Source organism: Notothenia coriiceps, unplaced genomic scaffold (genome assembly GCF_000735185.1).
Source record: "Notothenia coriiceps isolate Sejong01 unplaced genomic scaffold, NC01 NC01_scaffold00004795, whole genome shotgun sequence".
NCBI lineage: Eukaryota > Metazoa > Chordata > Actinopteri > Perciformes > Nototheniidae > Notothenia > Notothenia coriiceps.
The window spans coordinates 360,607-383,346 of NW_011337496.1; the positions used below are offsets into that span (position 1 = coordinate 360,607).

Genomic DNA, 22,740 nt, shown 5'->3' on the forward strand with positions numbered 1-22,740 from the left:
GTCTGTGTGCTGAGGCGTCTGCTGTGAAGTCGGTGTGGGAAATGCCAACTTGTTGTGAAACAGGCTGTGATTGATCCCTTCTTTTCTCGTTCCATCCGATTCTCCCCGATTGCTTTTCTTCTATATTCAACGTTTCAGCCTGCCAGCACTGATTTTCAAGCCCAATCTTTTTGATTCAGCTAGAGCCCATTGGACTGGTCTGATCTGTGGGAATACACAGTTTCTTCACACCTTCTGTTGCCACACATTCGCTCTTTGTGAATCTCCCTATGATGTGTTATGAGCCATTGAAGACTCAATCAGGCTTTATTAAAGCTTTTAACTGCAATCAAATTGGAAAATGAGCCTCCATATTGCAGTTTTTAATAAAATATGTTCTTTTCCTTTATAACTTGTTAACTAGTAGTAGTCGTAAAGAAGATTATTATGTTTTAGTAGCTTCATGGCATTTTATGGGATTGTTAAATGTGGGGTAAGTAATTTTGGAGAAACCAGCTCGAGTGCGCTAGAATTAGAAAATACACAACCGGAACAAATCTGCCACTTCCTTACAGAGCCCCTCCTCCAACGCACACGAACGCGCACATGACCAATGAGGGCACGAGATAAGTTTGTGCACAGATGGAAGGCTGACAGGCAGGTAGGCCATCCAGTTACTTTAGCCGGGCCGGCTCAGATGATTGGTCGTGCTTTTTACAGCGCTACTGCTTCCACAGATGACATTTTGTTATGGATTTTTTGTCAAAGCACTTCAGATATTCATTGCTATCGGGATGTTAAGAGCATTCCATGGAATATAACAAAAAGTGTATCTCGAACCGGTTTTTCAAACTTACCTACCCCACCTTTAACTGTAGAAAATGTAATTATTTTCCCAATTTTGAGGGATCATTTCCTCAAAGATTCCTGAATTTTTTTTTGCAGTTTTTTAACCACGCTTGCAGCACAGCTCTAAGTATTACAATGACAGTCGCTACTTTGATCCAGACAGAAATATCTTAACAGCTATTGGGTGGATTGGCAAGAAAAGTTTGTACACACATTAATGGCCAATGAGGAGGATTTATTATTAGGATTTATATAATCTTGTGCTTCTTGAATTTGACATTTGTTCTTTTGGGTGAAATGTTTTCACAACTATGGATTTACACAGTCATTTAAGTCTACCCAGGATGGATTGCTATAACTTAAAATGATAGCAAAAAAAAACAACTTAAAATTGTATAGAGTTCTAGAAAATCATATATACTCATACATCGATAAATATACATTTTAAAGGCATTCAACTTCAAGAAGAAAGGTACATTTAGCACATTTTAGTGGTATACTTGTTGACGTCTTCTTACCATTGTGTCATAGATGTTGACTTTGTTGCGTAATTTGATTTCCTGTGCTGCCTAAACTTGTCAAACTGCTTCAGAACATTATAATATGTGCTACCATTTAATCAGGTCCAGAAGAACCCTTCATAAGGAGTGTGAATTGTTACAGTTGTAGTTCTTAGATCCCAACATGGTCTTTTCACTGATTTGAGCTCATTGAGTGTACCCCTCTGCAGGCCTTTGGGACTATGGCATGGTTCACTCGCTGCTGATGAGAGGGTGCTCTGGTTGGCTGTGGGGCATCTGGTTCCACCACCCGCCAGCGGTGCATAATTAAGCACAGTTTCCCCGACGGTACAGCTGATATGCGCCAGTCACTGCTGGGCTCGGTGCCCTGAGCTAGACTAATCCCCGGTGTGGTCACACTGCTAATAGCTGCAGGGTCAAATCTGTTTATTTGACACCTGGTTCAAACTCACCTGGGTTCTTATTGGCATCATCCTAAAACTGCAATTTGCCTCGCCTGTTCCCCAAGCCTAATAAATAAATATGTAAATATGTATCATGACTTTTTGCTCCACCGGAAATATTGTAGGACATTTGGGAAATAGAAACATTTTAAATACCTGCTGTTGGTAGTCAACCTTTTGACGCATGATGCAAATTGTGCACTAAGTATTTGCTCTGTAAGGCTCTGAAAGTTGTTAATCTGGTTAGTCATAATATTTAGCAAAGATAAGCTATCAATCATTATTATCATATGATGCATTTCTGATTTTCTACATGCTTACCAGTCCATTATTAGTGGATTTGAATCTTCAAATTATCAATAAAGATTTGATTTTATGAAACTGAGAGATCCCTATTTATTAAGCCAATTGAGTTGATAGTTTATTTACGTGGTTTGAGGAATAACAAGGCTGAAAAACTCAGAACAGATTCATCTGTTTGCACATGTAATGACTGCTCCATGACATTTGGACTTCAGAGTAAAACACAGTGGAGATTTATGTTCAAGCACACATATTTTGGAAATTACTGTCTTTTCCGAATGCCTCCAGTATGTGTGACTAACACCAGCAGACTAATGCAGAGAACACATAAAAGAGGGGACATGTTATTATCCGTCCTCCTCGTTGCTACCGGCCGGGCTTTGTACAACACAGAATTGCAGCCCCCCAGAATCTTTTTCAAACTCCAGCTTCATCCCGTTGATATTCCCTCAGGGAAATTAAGGATTAGCTGAGCCTTTCAAACCGGAATTCCTCAGTCAGTTAGCATGAATGTGCCCCCTCCCAAACCAAATCAGCTCTGTTTTGCCCGTTGCCCCGCCATGGGCCTAAGCCCTGTCCCTCAGTTAGGTTGGTTGTGAGCCGTAGTAAGAGGATGAAGGATTGTGGAGCACCACTCTGACTCATGCCCTTGGGTGCCAGGCTGCTAAAATGCTCAGAGGACATTGCACTTAAAACTGCTCCTACAGGCAGCGGTGCTTATAGCATTCATGACGGTGAATAATTGCAATGAGCAGACATCTTTATTCCCTCTGCATGCAGATGATTGTGATTGCGTTAATTAACATCCATGTCCCAGATTAGAGCTGTGATATTAGAAACCAGAGTGATATCATGCTGTGGTTTGTGATGCATTACACCCCTGTAGTGTTCATATTTGTTCATGTGGCTGATGTGACACAATGTTTGTGTCTGTGAGTGGCATTTTTAGAACTTCTGGCTGTGATCAGAATCATGACTGCAGAAAAGCATCATACATGTTAACCTTTATTGTAGATTTTCTTTTTAAATTGCTGACTTGCTTGAATGTCAGATATAATCTTGCAACGTGTCTCATGATCCATCTGTCTGAAGGGAATTATATCTTGTGCAGATACTTTAGTAAGGAGAAGACATAACACAAGATAGGTTGACATTTGTACTGCAATAAAGCACAAAGTAAATGACCTAATTCTGACACGTAATTATGTTCTCTCACCCATGGCGTGATTTCTTGCATTTCTAGTCCTTACTGCCCGAATTTCTTTAATTCTTCATTCATACTGGCCGCTCTGTTCATGTTTATGTTCATTTGTTTATAGGCTTTTTTGCTGTAAGCCGTTACATAACTCTTTATCTAGGACAGCAACTAGAGGTCTGTTTCTGTCCGAGTTTTTCCTTTTGATGTTTGCAGCGTCCATTGCATACCAAGGCAGTCCAGCAGTACTTATACAGTAACTACAAATGTAGTCACTGGCTCGGCAAGAATGGAGAGGAAGTGTGTTTGTGTCATGCCTTAATATCTGACATAATCGCAACTCACACATTTCCCCCCTCACTGACAGAAATATATCAATTCCCAGCATTTCCTCCATCCACATTTCCCACTCTTGTATTTCCTCCTAGCACGTCTTGCTTTTGATGCCCCATGTCTTCACGGCTTGCCGGACTTTTTGAGATGAGACCAAGAAGGCCTGCTGAACTAAATAAACGGCTTAGGTTGTGACTAGTAGAGAGATGCATCCCTGTGTGTCTGTGCTCCTTCAGCGTCATTGTTCTGCAGGCTATGGAGTCCTCCAAGACACTTATTTAATGAGACGGCTCTGACTGTGTAATTGCAGGCTGCTCTGAGAGCTATTATGGGAGATGTATTTTAGGGGGGGAAAACAGCCATTACTGCGACAAAAACGAGCCGAATGTGTGTGAAACACATTCACACAGTAGCACTAAAGCTCACATGAGGAGGCTGAGCATCCTGCTGCCACACCTTTGACACATGGATCAATGTATAGTGTTCATGTGAGTCTGTTTAACTCCTGGATCTCCTGGAGTTTTGTTTTCACTCTGAAAGGATTTGCAAATCACCCGCACTGCTGTTCTTTTTCCTCCTAGACTTCCCTCCAAAGGCTTTATTCATAGAAATAACTTAAAAATCCAAGTCACTCATAATTTATGAAGCTATCCTAATTTTAAATCAGTATTTTGCGTTGGATTTGACGCAGCGTTCTATAATATATCCAATGCAATGTAAATCGTAAAATAAGACTTTTTTCATCTTCCCCCCCCATTCATGATTGATTCTCTGTGAGGCCCACGGCTTTTACTCCCATTCGCTTTCTGTTTGGTGAATATTAATAATATAATACATATTGGAAGGGATGAAACCCTCTTTAATGGTCACACATGCAGAGCACACACAGTGACATTTGTTCTCTGCTTTTAACCCATCCTAGTACCAGGAGTCTAGTATATTATATATATATATATATATATTTAGATATTTGGTTCACTCGTGCTGGGATTTCCGTGTCCCATGATTTATTTAGGATGTGTTGAGGTCTTTTAGAGAGCCTCACATCACAGTCCTGGCACTCTGTCTCACCAGGCATCCTTTAGCCTCTTAAATGACTCCCTCCATCTCCCTCTACCCCCCCTTCCATCACCATTCTCCTTCCTCCTCACCACAGCGCTCTTTGCAAATTAAAAGAAACAAACCTATGTGATCCGACAGCTGAAAGAGACTGCTGGGCTAATGCTAGCCTATTTTACACTTTACCCCTTTAACGCTTGATGTCTCCGTCCAGATGGTTTGTTTGTTGTTGCTTCTACTGCATAACAAAAAGCCTGTTCTGCTTTGCCAAGAATAACTAGGCGAGGTGTCATGCAGTTACTGTAAAAGAGACACAATTAGCTCATCTTGGCTGCTGCTTGGCACTGATAGCTTCTCTTTGACTTCCTGGACTCCTGACGCTGCAGCTGGTTTCTGTTTCTTCATTCCTGTCCTTTCACATGTTTTTATAGAGAGAAAGAAAGAGGGAGAGGTCATGAATGTACGCCCCCACCTGTGTGTTTGGGCTGCTGTGAGAGGACAGGGGCCCTGAGATAGCAATCACAACACAATCAGTCACACCGACAGTAAGACTTTACAGAGGGATAGGCCAGTGTTTATTTGGCATGCGAGTGTGTGTTGTGTTTTGAAAGCCTAACAATCCTTTCTATTCTTAACAGTATCTGGAGAGGCCCCAATGTGAATTGTGTGGACAGCACTGGATACTCCCCTCTCCACCACGCCGCTCTCAACGGACACAGGTATATCAGTGATGTATAACTCTGGGGAATTAACAGAAACTAGGGCTGGGCAATATATAAATATGACATCAATATCCTGTCATAAGACTAGATATTGTCCTTGATTTATGGATATTTTAAGTGTTGTCTTTTCCAGTTTTTTTCATTGGAAAGTGATTCTGAATGTATCAGACTTATAGCTTTTATAGTATTAACTTTACACACTTCCAAATAACTGCTGGTTAAATATCCAAATGTTCATTGTGTCAATATATTTAGTCCAAGCATCAATAGTCAACTCTACAACATCGTGGGATTTGGTAAAAAATATTGCCATATTTGATTTTTCTTCATAGCGCCCACTGCTAGTTTCCCCTCCTCTCTTTATGCCCTGCATTATAAGGTATTTGAGACAACTGTCCCACTGGGAAAACTTAAAGCTATTGATTTTCAGTTTGCTAAGGCAGTGTGTATTCATTAGTGTGGTTATAAACCCTTTGCCCTGTCCCTTCATTCGTCTGCAGCGAGGTGGTGGAGACGCTGCTACGAAACGAGGCCTTGACCAACATCGCCGACAATAAGGGCTGCTACCCACTCCACCTGGCTGCGTGGAAGGGGGATGAACATATCGTCAAACTGCTCATCCACCAAGGACCTTCACATCCAAAACTCAACGAGCAGGTCTGCCTGCTGCTTTGATCCGCTGTGTTTGTTTCTCTGTGTTCGTGTGTCTTGGTCTCTCGGTTTTACTCATAAGGTTCCACTTTTGGTTTGTGCTGATAATATCATGAGTTGTGAAATGATGTCAGTAAATGTTGCTCTTCCTTTTTTTCAGAGTTTGTTTCAAGATGTTTTAGATCCTGGTTAATAATCCCAGAACACTCTGCACATTTGTTGGTAGTAGTTTTGTAATTACTGTCAATGATTTAGTCAACCGCTATAGGAAGTTACTAATTTATCAACATTGTAGGGAGATCATTCTTGCTAAAGAAATGCCACATGATAAGAGATATTTCCAGATGTAATAATAATTCAGCATGGCATGGTCTGTACTGTATTTAAACAAAATGAATGTTGAAAAGTCTGCGAGCAGAGTGCATTAACTGGAATGCATCTTGAGTGTGACTTCTACTGTGATGCTGTGAAACTGTGCTTTGACGCCATGCCAGTGTGAGAAGTGCTTGTTTGCCCCTAACCATTTTAACTGTTTTAACTCATATTCATATTTTGTTTGGTTGCTTACTGCACAAACACCTCTGGCCTTTTTTTAGGATAAGGAGAAATGACACTCAATGAGCTCCACAAATGTTATCTGGATAATTCTATCAAACAAGACACGCTCAAATGATCACATAAGCTAGATTCAAAAATGATATGTGTCTTATTTTGTGTCATTTCTCCCTGCCTGTTCATGACATCTGATTGTGTATTAACTTCACCCTGATTTGTGTTGTCTCTTTATTTAGTTTGACTAATTTGTGATCATTCATTTGTTCATTGCTTGTCTGAACCAAAACCATTGGCCTATCTTCTCTTCCTCCCTCCCAGAGCTCTGTAGACCATAAAGAGTTCAAACGCTGTGGGCCCTTTGACCCATATATTAATGCCAAGGTGTGTACAGAGTGCTGCGTGAAAACATTTCCTTTTTGAAGTGCTTCTTTGCTTTACTGCTGTGTTGGCTCGCTGTGCTTGGGTTTGGGTTGCTGCTGCTGCTTTCTTTGGCCATTCTGCCGCAGATATATGGGAAAGCTTTTCATTTCATTCTCCATTGGTAGATCCCTGTCCTCTGGCTTTCTACTCCGCTTTATTGTAATGTAACATGTCTGATATGCCCTTCACTACATAATCTATTTTCTACATGTTACAATACTGTTGTACCAACCTTTTAATCAGGGTCAGGAATTAGGCTTTAGAAAAATAAATGCCCTTTAAAGTTCAGCAGTTGTCTTTGCTCTGAGGGGCAGAGGACATACAGGGGATGATGTGTGAGGCTAGATGTCCTTTATGCTTGTTGTGTTAAAAATTGAGCAAAGCACATTGTATAATATGCAGCTGAAGTATTAAAGTTGTTGGCACCACACAGCCAACAGAAGGAGAACATATTGACTAATAGCAGACCACACTATCAATTAAAGCTAGACTGATCATTATGGTATTAAAAAGATAAACAGTGGAAAGTTGACAAATGGAGAAGCTTACAGGAAGTCCTCGGAAGTATCTACTGCGATATAATAATTGATTGTGCATTGCTGCAAATTGAGTGCACGATAGATTTGTGAAGTGCTGCAATTTATAGATTTTTTTTTTCTCAACTTCTAGCTACAAAACCCATTTCTAATATTAAACATTAGAAACACAATGTTAAACACATTACACAAAGTTATAACTAACAACATTTTTATTTTTATTTTCAGCCATGTTAGCAGCATGGCTCAAGAGAGAGAAGAAACACAAATTATGTTATGGAAACATTCATGGTTTGCTGAGGATGAATCATACTGACCTTTCATTTAGCACCATGAGGTTGAAGTTTTAAAAGAAATATCTGTATACCCATTGGATGTATTATGATGATGTTTGGTACACACACCCTATAATGCAACATCAAGTCTAATACAAATAAATAGTCAAATACTAATATTTCCAACAGGATGGGGGGTCGCAACCTTAACCGTTGCTGGTGTTAAGTTAGCTAGTTAGCATGCTAACCTGCTTTACTAGTAAGACAGTGAACACGGTAACCCTTGCCAAATGTTAGCATGTTGCATGTAGCATGCTGATGTTAGCATCCTGTTAAAAGCACCGTTGATCATATCAGAGCTGCTAGCATGGCTATAGACCAAAACAAATAATAATGTTACCTCTATTGTACCAATGCAGATATTCTAAAGTTTAGGAGTAAAATAAAACGTAGGAAACCCTAGGAAATCAGATTGAGGGAACAAACTTCTACAAAGAAAGAAACGTATGAAGCTACTTACCGTCTAAGGTAAATAGAGAGTTTAGTCCCCCTGGGAACAGACCCAGCTTTTACTGTTTATCTTTTATGTATCTATCTTTTCTGGAGTGCATAGCAAGTTCAGTTTCTTTATATTTCACATGCTCATTGCATTCAAGGAAAGCCCCAATCAAAGTGCGTCTACATGAGAAGAATATCTGTTCAGCAGACACTGCAGAGCTTCACAGCTGGAGCAGTGAGTGGTGCTAACATGTTGGTCGCTTCATGTTTTCCTTTCAGCTGGCAGAGCTGGAAACCCACCCCGGCCTGTAGATAAAGCTGAACACTATTTTTGAACATTGTCGCATTTCCCCTGGACTAATCTTCTTAGCGTTTGGATTGGAATGCTGGCTTTCTTTAATGCAGCTCTATTTTGGAGTATGAATTTCCCTGCAATGATTGTCTTACTGTCTTTGACATTTTAGTACATTTTATGAATTTAACGTTGAGTCTTGTTATAGTTTGCTGAGATTATAGATGATGTCTTAATGTAAACATTTCAGGATAGTTTGGGGAGCACTACCTGGTCACAAGCCTGAATTATTGAAGCCTTGTTATGAATAAATCAGAAAGATGGATGCAGTGTGGATGCTCTGGATGTGGCCATGGTTGATCATGTGATTTGGTGGGCGGGGTGCATCCTGCCTCCCCTCTCCTCACACTCCAGTACCAGAGAGCCATGTCAGGAAGAGGAAGAGGAGGAAGATGAAGAGGTTTTCAGTGTACCAGTCTCTTTGCATTAGCATCAAAGAAAGATTTCCACTCCATGCTTGTCTGTATGTGAGTGTGTAAATGGGTGTGTTTGCTCGTCCCTCTCTTCTCCCCACCTTCCCGGTTTGTGCTTGCGTTGCTGAGGAGAGAAAGAGGTGGGACGTTGTCATAGTAACAGTGTCACGGTACAGTGGTGGTGAGTGGCCCAGTGGAGAGATGTGGTGTTTGTGCAGAGTGAGCCTAGCGCTGTGTGATGAGGCTGAAAGTGAGTCTGGGAGTCATGGACGAGGCTTCAGAGACACCGGAGGAATCAGAGTGGACTTATTATTCCAATTCACCGTCATCCTGGTCCAGGAAGACAGCCAGACCAATGTTTATTCATTATGTCTCTGTGCTCTCTCCTACTAATAGTTTTGGGGGCTGGTTGGCCGCTTTAATCTTTCAAACGCCTCGGGAGAGGAGAAGTATCCACTCAGACTGCAGGCCTGACCCGGACTGGGCCCACCATCTGAACACTGGGTTTATGCAGGTTTAGTTCATACCAAGTTGTAGAAACTGAACATTTAATGATTGGTTCTGTAACTGATTAGTCAGTTACAAAAAGGAAAACTAATTCCTGTCGAGATGAACAAAAAAAACGAAATAAAGCAGCACATTATCACATTTGAAGGACTTGAAAAATAAACAAAATAATCATTAAATTATCAAAATAGTAGATGAGAAATGTGTAGTTGTTCAGTTTAGATTAAATAATAGACTTGTTGTTTAAGCTCTACATAAATTCATCGTTCAAGTAATTTTTCAAGCTTTACATTTTCTAGATCCAACTCCAATAACATGACAATAAAAAATAGTCTGTAGATTACTCCACAATAAATAATAATCCTCAGTTGCAGCTCTAGTTAACTCCCTCTCATGCCATATTGTATTTTTTTCATGAGGAATAATCTCATGTAAGGAATGATGGGTGTATGATGATCTAATCAGTATCATAATCTGTTATCTGGACAGTTGGACTCGATATTTAACATTAACATTTGAAATGGTTGAAACTCATGTAATATGAAACTAAATTGTATAGGAGCTCAGGCTTCTGTGTAGCCTAATGAACATCTTGATTGACCTCTTTTATGTTAATGAACATACAGTCTGTATTACTCCTTAATAAGATATAGCCCCTAGTCTGCCTGGACTCACATCACGCGACCTCTCACCAAGGCTTCATTTTCATATATAGGTCACATGTCTAATGCAATATATGTTTAGATCACTTCCTCTGACCCAGGCTCAGATGTCAGGGGGCTTTGCCCTTCAAGTGAACTTCACCATGTGCTCTATGTAACCCTGGATACATTCAAATAAAGTTGTGAATAAATCAGAATAAACTGTGTATATACTGCATATATGGTATGCTCATATTGAGACAGGTATTGCATGGTATGTGCTTCTGTCAGGCTTGGTGTGCTGTGTCTCAGAGGGCTGGAGTAGGAAAATGTTCTGATGGCAGCAGCAGAAGTAATTTCTTTAGACTTGGTCACCTCATTATCAGTAGTGCAGTAGAGTTTCCCTCCTTCCTCTGGGAGGGAGCATCGCTCGCAGTCTGCCAGCACGCTAATTTATCCCCTCTGTCTGTCACTTCAGTGTCCAGCTCTTCCCTCAACTATACCATCAGCCCCCCCCTCCCTTTACCTTCTGCTCCCTGCTCGTCCTCCAAGACTCCTTCTTGTCTCTGTCGTGCCAAGAAATGGCTGGAGCCCCTTTTGAGGAGTCCTTCCGGAAGGACCAGGATTTCTCCATTGTCATGCATTCTCATTTGCACATTTCAGGGTGTGTCTTATTTGGCAGTTGGGGCCATTTGTTACTGGAGGAGGAGAGTTTCAGGAGCAGAGATGGTATCTAAGACCCTAAAGGCGTTTTGGTTATTTGTGTTTGGAAAGTCCCATTTAATCAAGGGGAATATAAGGAGGTAAACTAATATTTCCTGTAAAAAAGAGAAAAAGTCCACTGTACAGAGAATTACAATCTGTGGCAGGAAGCCAGTGAGACATTCATCTCATTAAAGGACTGCAAGGTCTGTTAACTCAGGAATGCGTGACAGCTTCTAAATAAAAATCCACCATTAGAGTCAGCCTTTATATGATTGTTGCTGTGCATTTAATGAAAAGAACACTTTAGGAATTCACGAGTATTTACTGGGCTTTTAAACCAATGAAAAAGTTCTTTGGCTGCAACTGAAAACCATCTCATTATTGATTATTCTGTCTTTTTTTACTGTAAATCTAATTTGATGTCCTTCAGTTTCCTTTTTTGTCCTCCAGGCAAATATATTTAGTTTAAATAAAATTGGCATGTTGAACCAGCTAATGTTTACAATGTCTGCTTATTAATCAACTTAAATAAATCACATTTTATAGCTGTAGCTTAATTTGTCTGTCAGTTGATAATCATTTGAATAATTAAGAAAAACATTATAATTAGAAAATATAATTAAAGATGTTAACTGTAACTACTTTACCCCGCCCTATTTAGCATTAGCAGGCAGTATACAAACATTAAATGAAGTGTATATTGTAACAGATACATGGCATTATTAATGGATGCATGCATCAGGATGCCAGATCTGTCAGTGGACATGGGCATGCAGCGAGGATGGGCAGCCCGTTGGCACACTAGCTGCAACAGCTGCTCAGCCCACTCCTCCACCACCTCCTCCCACCACCACTACTACTACACCACCAGGGGCCAGGCTGACGTAACCGCTGCCAGCCCGCACCTCACGTGACGGAGGTCGCTAGTCAAACCGTGTTACTGTCTCTCAGCCCCAGGTTGTGAGAATCACAACATCCTCTGTTCTCCCCGTCACTGATTGGCTCTTTCCCCGCTCGCTGTATTCTGCAGCATGAACACAATGCAGTTTAATCTCCAGATGTTCCTGGTTAGAGCAGGGTTTACCAATCAGCAGTGCCGATCTTAATCTCTTCTTGTTTGACATGTACTGAGGTCTAAATCAGGATGATGCTGTCTGTAGCGCCACGGCAAAGAGCAGACAGGATTTTCATAAAAACACGTTCTGTCCAGGAAGTCTTGGCTGTGCTGTATGAATTCTAATCTCTTTCCCAGGGAGCAAGACTGCAAGTCATTGGTGCCATTTTGTGTAATAGCCTTCAGAGCTCTGTCTTGTTAGTACATGATTATGTGACTGCTCACACCGCCTGTAGAGGAGATCAGGCTGATTCAGTTTGTCTATATAGAGTAAGATTATGCTGTAACACAAGTCTTGTTATACAACAAATGTAAAAGTTGCTACACTAAATTGAATTTAGTGTAGCAATGTTTTGAAATTAGATTTTTATTTGCAGCAGGGCTATGCTAAAATCAGCTTTTAAACCAAGCTACCAATGTTTAGTTCGTCTCATTGTGTGTTTTAATAACCGTTTTCTATGTGGACATCATGCATCAAGTATGCAACCTATTTAGAGAGGATTTTAGGTTTTCTTTTTAAAGCTGTATATCCAAAAGCAGGTTTTTCAATACAATTATCGTAACTGTTGAAGAAATCTTGCAACTGCAAATGCTACACAGAAAGTGTTGCCTAATTAATGATACTGACATTATGACGTGGCAGTTTCAAAGCAGTGACACATAATGGGACTCTCCTATTAGTCAAAGTCAACTTAATTGTCAATCTTTCAGTTTGTGTGTACAGACTTTTAGATAAGACAAACTTTGCGTTGACTTACATCTAAATACGCTCCTGGTCTCCCCCTTTACAATTGTTTTTTTATAACCAGTAGGTGAGCAGGTGATGTTTGTCAAAAGAACATTTATTTAATTAAAAAAAACATACGTCATCCAATAATCAAAACTCAAGTGATGGAGGGGGTCCGGGGGTTGTTTTGGAGTTTCTGTAGAAGCCCAGCTTCGGAAGACCCGTGTGAATAAACGTTGTAGCTTAGCTTGCGTCATCATTGACGAGGCAAGGCTCGATGTCTCATCACTTCTCGTTCCTATCAGTGAGTCAAGTGGCTAGTCATCCATGTTTAATACGATCAGATGCTGGCTGACACATAGCCGTGGAGCACTGACCATAACACTGGCAGGGGAAACACTATCTTAACATGATCATACGCACTGAGCTCAAGAAGGCGCCTTGTGTTGCACCTCTGTCATTCTGTGTGAAAAAGCTTTTTGTTTAGTTTCAGTGTTGGAGTCAATTGTGTTGCTTGATGTATGTACATAAGTGTATCTTAGATTAATGTTGAAGCAGTATATTTGAGGAAGTCAATCAGGCTGATGTCATCACAGCGAGTTTGCCCGCTGAAGTCATCACAGTAAATGTCTCTAAAAAGCAAATGTTTGATGGTTCGTCACAGATGAAAGATGACATGCTCTTTTACTCCGCAGTGAGGCCATTTCTCTATAACAGTGCTTGCATGTGAGTTTGTTTTGAACCACAGAAAAGCAAATGTACAAATGCATCCAATGAAACCACCCAGGCAGTGAAACTGAATTTGCATTGCTTTAGCTCTCAGAGAAAGGCAGCTTTAAACCCTGTTTTTTCTCATTTGTTTTGTTCAGTTTAGTTCACCCAAGAGGAGAGTATTTTTTTCCAGCCTTTTGATAAGCAGGTGTCGTTTTGTGTCTCTAAGCTCCACCTCCTCTCTCTCTGCTCAAGCTGTGACCTGCTTTGCCAGTGCAGTACAATACTCAACCTCTCTAAATCCCACTTTCTCTCTGTAACAATGGAGGAGATACCTGCTGATCCCATCTGGCGCCATGTTTTTCAGAGAGTCTGCTGACACCTGTCTTAAACTGCCCCTGTTGCCCCCTCCTCATGATGTCCTGTCTTCAGTGGCACAGCTGGCACGCTCCTATGGGAGCCGCTCAAACTGGCATCGTGCATGTCCATGTGGGGGCCTCTCGTGCCAGCTGTCAGCCCTTTGTAGGTGGCTCTGTGCGTCTGGAATGACCCACTCTTGGAGCATGTGTTTCCACAATAACACTGGCATTATCTGCCACTCCCATCCCTGCATAATATGTGAATAGAGCTAAAGGTCGGTAGGGTTGAATAGGCTGTCTTTTTAAAGATGGCTGAGCATTTGCAATTGTGTCACACTGAGAGATTCAGAGCAGTGATTGTTGCTGTTTTCCTCTCATGTTATCTTCTACTATAGGAAGGAGGTTTTTCTTTTCTGGACTACGGTTCCCACGTGTCTAGTTACAACCCAGCAGCACAGTCCTAATTATGACTCTGTGTTGTCATTGTGTGTTAGTTTGAGAGAGTATTCCCACGCCATGCCTCAGTTCAGCTCCTGGATTGCAGAGTTTGCCCCCTGCTGGTTGTTCCTGATAGAGAACATCAGCAGTGCTGGAGGGTCGCAGTGTCTATTAGACATTGATCTTGTTGCTGCATTCGACTCATTAGATCCAATAAGCACCACTTACTGAGTTTACACTGTAATTACTACTTTTAATTGCTGTTTGCCGGCTTGTCTTTTAGCTTGTTGTTCTTCAATGAAGAGTTTGGAGGTGAGATGATTCAGCTTTTATGCATAGATGAACATAATGTGAACCTTTTAACATGAAGGACAACAGTCAATGTCTCGCTCTTTATTTGGTTTTGTATACTAATCTTTACAGAGTTCGCTATTTTCCGCTCAATTCCAGTGAGTCAGTGTGTTATTCACAGCATTATTGAGTGAACTGTAGTGTCAGGCATTAACCCAGGTCACTTCCTGCATTCCCCATCTCTAGAAACTCAACAGTCACACATTTGCATATGTGGAAAATGCGACCCTCATCTTTTCCCCTTCATCGTCTTGTTTCTGAAACTTCCATGTCTGTCGCTTACTGTGTGCTCTGATATGCGAGCACAAAAAGTGTACCATAAAAGTTACAGTCTCTCTTGACAGTGATTATTTTTTACAATACAGTTATACAACACATGTATTGCCCAAGAGGGTGGAAATGTGTCTTCCGGTCACCAAACACAAATAAACATGGCATAAAAGTAGTGAGTAAAACAAAGTGTCATAATGTATCATGTCTGATGCTTAAATATACTCATTCATTTGAATGTGTTACGAATAATGATGACGATTGGCATGAAGGACTTCTTCTTGTCTTTTGACTAAAAATGTTGAGTCGATGGCTGTTGGGGTTTTGCCAGCAATTTTCTTGCCATTGACACACTCCTAACATTTTTAATTGTGCCAGGTCTCACTCTTTGTAACTACACAAAGCCAAAGACGTTCTGACACTTAAGAGGCCCGTGTCTCTGTTATTCCCCCACCTGCCGGGCGCCTTCACCCCTCCACTAGCCCCCCCGCCCCACTGCCCCTGGCTCTCGCACTTGCCATCCCCAACACCTGTCCTCATTAGTCCATGCATGTCTGCCAGTCCCCCCCCACCCACTCTCCCCACTCTGCCAGATATTCCCCCAGGCCTCACTGTGTGCTTTATCGTTATCGGTGCTATTTCATGACCTTTTTTAATCTGCTAATGTGACGGGCTCTGTGCGCTGATGGGGTTCACCTCACAACGACTCCGCTGAGTCACCTTTTTTCTTCCTCATTAACAACCATGACAACCCATCTCTCCTGATCTCCTTTATCTATTTGCCACTTTGTTTCTTGTGTGTCCTGTGCTGCTTCTCACCATCGTTCATACGCCCCCAACAGAACAATGACAACGAGACGCCGCTGCACTGTGCCGCTCAGTACGGACACACCCGGGTGGTGCAGATGCTGCTGGAGGAGCTGACGGACCCCACCATGAGGAACAACAAGTTTGAGACCCCGCTGGACCTGGCTGCGCTGTACGGCCGTCTGGAGGTGGTGAAGCTGCTGCTCACTGCCCACCCCAACCTGCTCAGCTGTAACACCAAGAAACACACGCCGCTGCACCTGGCCTCCCGTAACGGACACCTGTCTGTGGTGGAGGTGCTGCTGGACGCCGGCATGGACATCAACTATGAGGTGTGTGTTTCTGATCTAGAAGTGTGGGAACTTAAAAGCTTCCGTTTTCAAGTGTGTCTTAATGTACCGTCATGGCTAAAATCATGTTGGGTAACTTGAAGCACTTCCTCTCACTACTTCCTACTGAAGCGATGAGATTAAATGTAAAACTCTTAAGCTCTCAGTTTGCACAGGAACCGCTGTGGTATCAAAGCAGCGCCGGCCTTGCTCCCCCTGGTGGGCCCCGTGGCTCTCACTCTGTACCAAACTGTGCCATCCATCTGTCTGGAAATACTTTCCCCTTTGCTCTGCCCTCCTTTCCCTCTGAATCAAGGATGCAGAGTATATTCAATGTCCTTCAGGCCTTCCTTCCTGCAGGTTTCAATTATCATGGCCCTCTGAGCTGGAAAATGATCTGCTTTGATTTCTCAACCACATAATTGTTAGTATAGGAGTGGACTGGGTGGTGGGCTTGAATCTGCCATACACTGTTCAGGGTTCAACACTTGGCTATCAACCAGGCATTAGCCTTAGGTTGCCGAAAACCGTTACTGTCAAGCCCTTGATGAAGTTTTGCAGTCTGACTCTTCTGAAAATAGCATAAGGAAATAAGCATGTGCCTGAATTTTGAGAATAATCATATTTGTGTCACACATTGGTGTTAATCTCAACTCTCTTTGCCTCTGGCTCTTTTTGCTCCTGTTTTTTTCTGCACAGACAGAGAAAGGCAGTGCCCTCCACGAAGCTGCATTGTTTGGGAAGACAGATGTGGTACAAAGACTTCTCAGTGCAGGTCAGACTTCAGCAAGCAACATCTGCATCACTCTCTGCTCTTCATAAACACAGCATCGATGAAGTAAATTAGATTAAAACCCACACATAACTCTTCACTGTTCCCGTTGCCATTCGTCAGGTATCGACGTGAACATCACCGACCAGAAGGGCCTGACAGCGCTGGACACTGTCAAGGACATGCCCTCCCAGAAGAGCAGACAGATAGCTGCTCTCATCCTAGGTAAACACCACATGTAAAAAAAGAAACAGAGAACTGTGAAGGGAAGTGCACTACTTATTTCACTTTTAGCTGCTGTGATACAATGTCCTGTTTGTCTGTTGCAGGTCACATGACTGGAAAACCCCCTGACATTGACCTCCCCCCTCCACCAATCCCTCCGCCTCATGAGAGTCCCTGCCCCCGTAAAAAGAGTAAGAATTACCAGATGTTAGAAAAAGCTGAGTGTTGTTAGCTATGATTTAACACAGACTAGGAAACTGAAATATAAGGTTTATCTTTTTTCTGTTCAGCTAAGAACTGAATGTGTCTGTTAACACATTGCCTTGTGTTCTAGGTGATATGGACAAGGTGAGTGAGCTGATCTCTAGGCTGGCCCCGGGGCCCGAGGAGGAGAGTCCGTACGAGGCTCTGTTTGAAGCCACTTCCTGTCACTCTCTGGACAGCCTCACCAGCGGCAAGTCTTCTGACCGGGACTCTGGGCGGCCGGACAGTGAAGCTGGCAAGGTCAGCAATTGTTCAACCAAAACCCACCTTCACACACACAAGCAAACACACACATGCAGGCCACATGGATAGCTTGTAAAATAGTTGCATATGAGGTGAAGTGCAGAACTCCCACTAGAGGGTGATAGTGGTCTTCTTTCCACTTGACAGGGCCTCAAACCCCTCCAGCATTAAACCTCTCGTGGTACACAGTGAAGATGTAATTCATTGCTTAACTTAGTTCTTGCAATACACTAATGAATAATAATCAATTTGATACTATGTATTTATTAGGTCTTATCATTTGTATCTTTTGCAGAAAGATCGCTTGGGCCACTCGTTACATCCTGGTCCGGGTCATGAAGAAGAGGTAAGCTTAAAAGTGGGATATGAGATCATGAAGCCAGTACAAACTTGTTCCCATTTTCAACCACATATTCTAATATGTGCTGTGTGCATGTGAGAGTCATGGCAGGACAGGTTTTCAAAAGGTTAGTTCCTCTAAGAGGTCGGACATGGTGAAGAATTACTGCCATGTCATAGTCACTTTTTTTTGTTGCCACAACCCCTTTCTTCACGGTTATTGCTCAAATCAAGCCACTTCTTGATAAATATTCATTTATGTGACAAAAGCAGGGGGCGCATGAAGAAAGTAAAAGTGTGAAATATATTTTTTAGAAATCTGAAGTCTGACCTCAACTGTGGCTTCTCATAGACACTGCGCTATTAAAATACAATTAAAGGTGGGGTAGGTAAGTTTGAGAAACCGGCTCGAGATACACTTTTTGTTATATTCCACGGAATGCTCATAACACCCCGATAGCAATGAATATCTGAAGTGCTTTGACAAAAAATCCATAAAAAAATGTCATCTGTGGAAGCCGTGGCGCTGTAAAAAGAACAACCAATCATCTGAGCCGGCCCGGCTAAAATAACTGGATGGCCTACCTGCCTGTCAGCCTTCCATCTGTGCACAAACTTATCTCGTGCCCTCATTGGTCATGTGCGCGTTCGTGTGCGTTGGAGGAGGGGCTCTGTAAGGAAGTGGCAGATTTCTTCCGGCTGTGTATTTTCAAATTCTAGCGCACTCGAGCTGGTTTCTCCAAAATTACCTACCCCACCTTTAAGGCGTTGTATTTTTAAGGCAAGACCCTATTTTTTACTCCCGGAAGGACGCAGTTGGATCATAAAATATAACAATCTGTCCAAGTTGCATTACATTTTCTTTTCACTTTGTCACTTTCTCCTCACCTCCACTCCCTTGGTGTCTCTTTCTACAGGCCCTGTATACTAACAGCAGTATTGATGAGAGAGGCGAGCCGGTGGAGGAGGATCACACGTATGAGTTGCTGCTGACCGCTCAGACCAAACACGCATCGCCCTGCCACGACTCCCAATCCAATAAAAGTAATTGTGTGTTTAAAGTATAATCCAGCCGGGAAAAATATGTGCACATCCAGAGTATGCATTCCTTTAAATTATATTTCTTTTCCCTGGGTAAACGACATACCCTCACTACTGCTTTGCATACCAGTGACGCCTCATTCCTGGCAGGATTAAAGCTGAATTTGCGAAGACCTGGTTCCTTTTAACCCAAATACTTCTTTAATCTCCACTGATGCTGTCAACGGACCCTGAATGCATTCCTCTCCTAATCACAAAGGCCACCTACACACACATGGTCAACCTTTGCCACGACTGTGTTTGCCGTACATGAGCAGACCCTCCTTAGTTGTGCCTGATGAATGGCACTGCATGTAATTGGATTAAATGGGATTAAATTAGGTGGCCATTTTGATTCATGGCTGTTAATGCAGATGTTTTAAAACCATCCCCTTGGGCCCTCCAGCTTACTCAGCCTCACTAGTCTCTTAAGAAAACGTCACTGAGCTGAAGGGTTGGATTTTAATCGCTGATGTCATCATGCCTCCCCCTATGTGGATAAATGATGGTGTTAGAAACAAAGTGATTCTTCACTGTCCTGCGTCATCTACCCTTGAGTCGTGGAGAAATGTTAAGCGATTAGTTCCTATCTGTTTTAAAGCGGCTTTATCCTGTCAGGATACCCAGCGGTGTTTAAATGGCAAGGAGGAATTCTGTTTGACTGATATGTCGCCATGCATAATAAATGGTTTTATTACATCACTTTCACTTACCCCTAGCTTCATGTCTGTTCTGACGATCAGAAGGAGCAACACACTGTCATATTAACATATTGAGCAATGGGTCAGGACTGCCCAAACTTTGTCCTAACTCATATGTTTTCTCCTCAGATGAGAACACCACTACACAATCTTCCAACAGTGTCCTACCTCAGGTATTTAACATTCTTCCTTTTATACTTCTCATATGTTTCACGCCTTTAACCCTCAAAATCCTCACTCTCACCTACAGAGCTTTGCACGGTCAGACTCCTGCTTATGTGGCCGACTTAATTCACCCTTATACATCATATAAGGTCTCACAGACAAAATGTACTGTCTGTCCCACGTACCCACCTTAACACCCGCGGTGATCCTAAATTATGGAATGCTCATCTACGGTCTGCGGAGTCTGACTCTTTTAAAACTATTTTAAAGACATTCCTGTTTGGGTAACCGGTGTGCCTGATTTTATTCCATTTAATACTATGTTTTTATTTTGTTTGTTTTAAATTTCATTTGTAAGTTTTGTTTTATTGTGTCTTAATTATGCTCTGGTGCTTTTATGACTTCTTAACATGTGTTTTGTGGGTTCATTGATCATCGTACGCCTCTTATGTTGAAGTCTTATTGTTTTGTGAAGCACTTCGTCTGTGAAAAGCGCCTTATGAATAAACTTCACTTACTTACTTACATCAAAGAGTAATTTTGCGTTTGGCAATACCTCTTGTCTCATCCTTTAATGCCTTCCAGTTGCAAAATCCTTCAGTAAATCCTTCTGCAAGTGCAAGTTTTACAAAACACATATGGATGGAGTTTTAACAGTCAGAACCGTATCCCAGCTGCAACTTGAATTAAATATCTGGAGCATGACCACACGACCGCAGCAGGTTATATAATGAAGATGAAGGTCTCCTCACAGTCACAGATTGAGTCATATGTCAGCAGTAGGCAGAAGTCGTCTTAAACCAGCCCTCATAACTGTGCCTGTGCAAACCCGCCTGTTCTATTTATTCTCCTATTATATCTTATCTTATCACCTTTTCCAAATGTATCAGCCAGTTAGCAGTTTTATTATCACTGCCTCCCACCCACAACCCCGCCTGCTGCCCACAGTATCTGCTTGCATCTTTTATTTTAAGCTCCTATTGGATTAGCTGTGCTCCCCGGCTGCCTAATCATAATAAATGATAGTGTCCTCTCTGCTCTAATGTACAGCCTGGTGAGCCAAGCTACATTATGGCTGAGGTGGGCAAACCAGTACTGCCATGACGACAAACAATAGGATATCATTTTATGCTAATCTATTAGAATCAGACTCAGAATACCTTTATTAGTCCCACAAATGAGACATTTACATTGTTACAGCAAAAATATAAATTAAGAGGCATGCATTGCATATTAGACAGAGAAATTACACAAATTACAATTTACAAAAAGTAGTGAACCAGGTGGACAACAATAAGTACATTAACATTATTAAAACAATTAGAATAAGTGTATCATGTAGAAGTAGTGTGATAGCAGCCAGATAACAGTATAAAGTATATATCGCACATGGATTACAGATTGTGTTACAGTAGTTAAATAGTTGAATAACTAAAAGATGGCAGCCAATAGAAATACATTGTTAACCGGTGTGTATGTATGTACACACATATATATATATATATATAGGCTAGCTGAACATATAGCCATGGCTTTTAGCGTATTCCCTGCATATGCTTAAACGATTGTGTTTGGGTGTACATTTTGATTGGCAGGTGTAATTAAAAAAAAATGTTCTGTTCCTGACCCACTTTAGCGTAAACCCTCGGCCCCAAACGACCTCAGAGCCCAGAGCAAGACGAAAGACACCCTGCACCCTCCAGGACGGTCGAGCCCACGGACACCAGGAGGTGAGTTTGACGTCTCCGATTTTGTGTAACCTTATAATGAACAACAACTGCTGCTGGCAATACTGTGAGGAGAGAGAAAAGATGGACTGGACACTTCAGACTTGGGGAAACACAACCAAGCATGTCAATGAAATGGGAGAGGAGCGTTGAGTGTGCAGGGTGAGCTGGCAGGCTTGGATTAGCACTGTGAGGAACGCATGATTGGCATTCTGGAGCAGCAGAGCGGATTTGACTTGTCAGGCTGATTGGCATTCCCTGGCAAGCGGTAAATACTCATTTCATTGCCAATATGAAACCGAATTCTTGATCAGATTGTGATATTCCTATCTCAACATCCCGCTTAAAGCTGGATATGCCACGTCATCCAGTCAAGCGTGGAGTGGAGGTAAGGGGCAATGACTCTGGATTTTGACAGAAACACATACAGATATCTTCATTGAATAATTCTGAATGTCTGATAAAGAAGCTATTGGATGAATCATGGTAGGTAAGCATATTTGATGGTGCTCTGGACACTTTTTTCACTATTGTTGTTGAATCATTTCTTTACTGTGGTTGTGAGAAAGAGTCAGAAGTAATTTGGTGCAAAATAATTTATAGATGGGCTGCAGCAACATCGGTTTTAAAGATCTAACTTAACAATCTATTAATCATGTCAACTTTGTTGAACCTATTTAAGTAGGCACACATGGAAATTGAAAAATCTTTTTCATCCGTGAGCATGTGGTTTCCTGATTGTACTGCTTTTAGAAAACTGATGATGATTATCAAAGCTGACAGCACAGCATGTACCAGCATTGATTCTCATGCGTGTAGTCTCTGTTTGGTGTCATTACACCTTAATGTTGATACATAGCCATTTCTGATTGGTCTAATAGACTACCGGTAAATAAATCATTTAAATGGATTTTTATTGTCAATCGCGTGCATATTCATGCAGATGTTTTGGCACACGACTCAAGAATAGGAGGGCCAGTATGAGAAGTGTTGCTTAACAGCTGGTGTTTTGGGCAGTAAGGGAAATATTAAACACTTATTAAAGCACGGAAAGCCCTTTATTTCCCTTTTCATGGCACATAGTCATGAGTGATACCCGAGTTGTACTCTCTTTTTCCTTTTTTAAAGCCACAAAAACCACACGTCTGTTAATATGGAAGT

At 41.8% G+C, this 22,740-nt stretch overlaps 1 protein-coding gene across 1 annotated transcript in view; it reads left to right on the plus strand.

Moving 5' to 3' along the window:
• The window catches only part of anks1aa (ankyrin repeat and sterile alpha motif domain containing 1Aa), a 64,240-nt gene that overhangs the window by 5,898 nt on the left and 35,602 nt on the right, over window positions 1–22,740 (plus strand). The window contains exons 2-12 of the mRNA XM_010767827.1: window positions 5,321–5,401; window positions 5,905–6,061; window positions 15,770–16,066; window positions 16,763–16,838; window positions 16,959–17,060; window positions 17,165–17,251; window positions 17,395–17,564; window positions 17,863–17,913; window positions 18,824–18,950; window positions 19,817–19,860; window positions 21,489–21,582. Of these exons, the coding sequence (XP_010766129.1) occupies window positions 5,321–5,401; window positions 5,905–6,061; window positions 15,770–16,066; window positions 16,763–16,838; window positions 16,959–17,060; window positions 17,165–17,251; window positions 17,395–17,564; window positions 17,863–17,913; window positions 18,824–18,950; window positions 19,817–19,860; window positions 21,489–21,582 (1,286 nt within the window). The remainder of the gene's footprint in view (window positions 1–5,320; window positions 5,402–5,904; window positions 6,062–15,769; window positions 16,067–16,762; window positions 16,839–16,958; window positions 17,061–17,164; window positions 17,252–17,394; window positions 17,565–17,862; window positions 17,914–18,823; window positions 18,951–19,816; window positions 19,861–21,488; window positions 21,583–22,740) is intronic.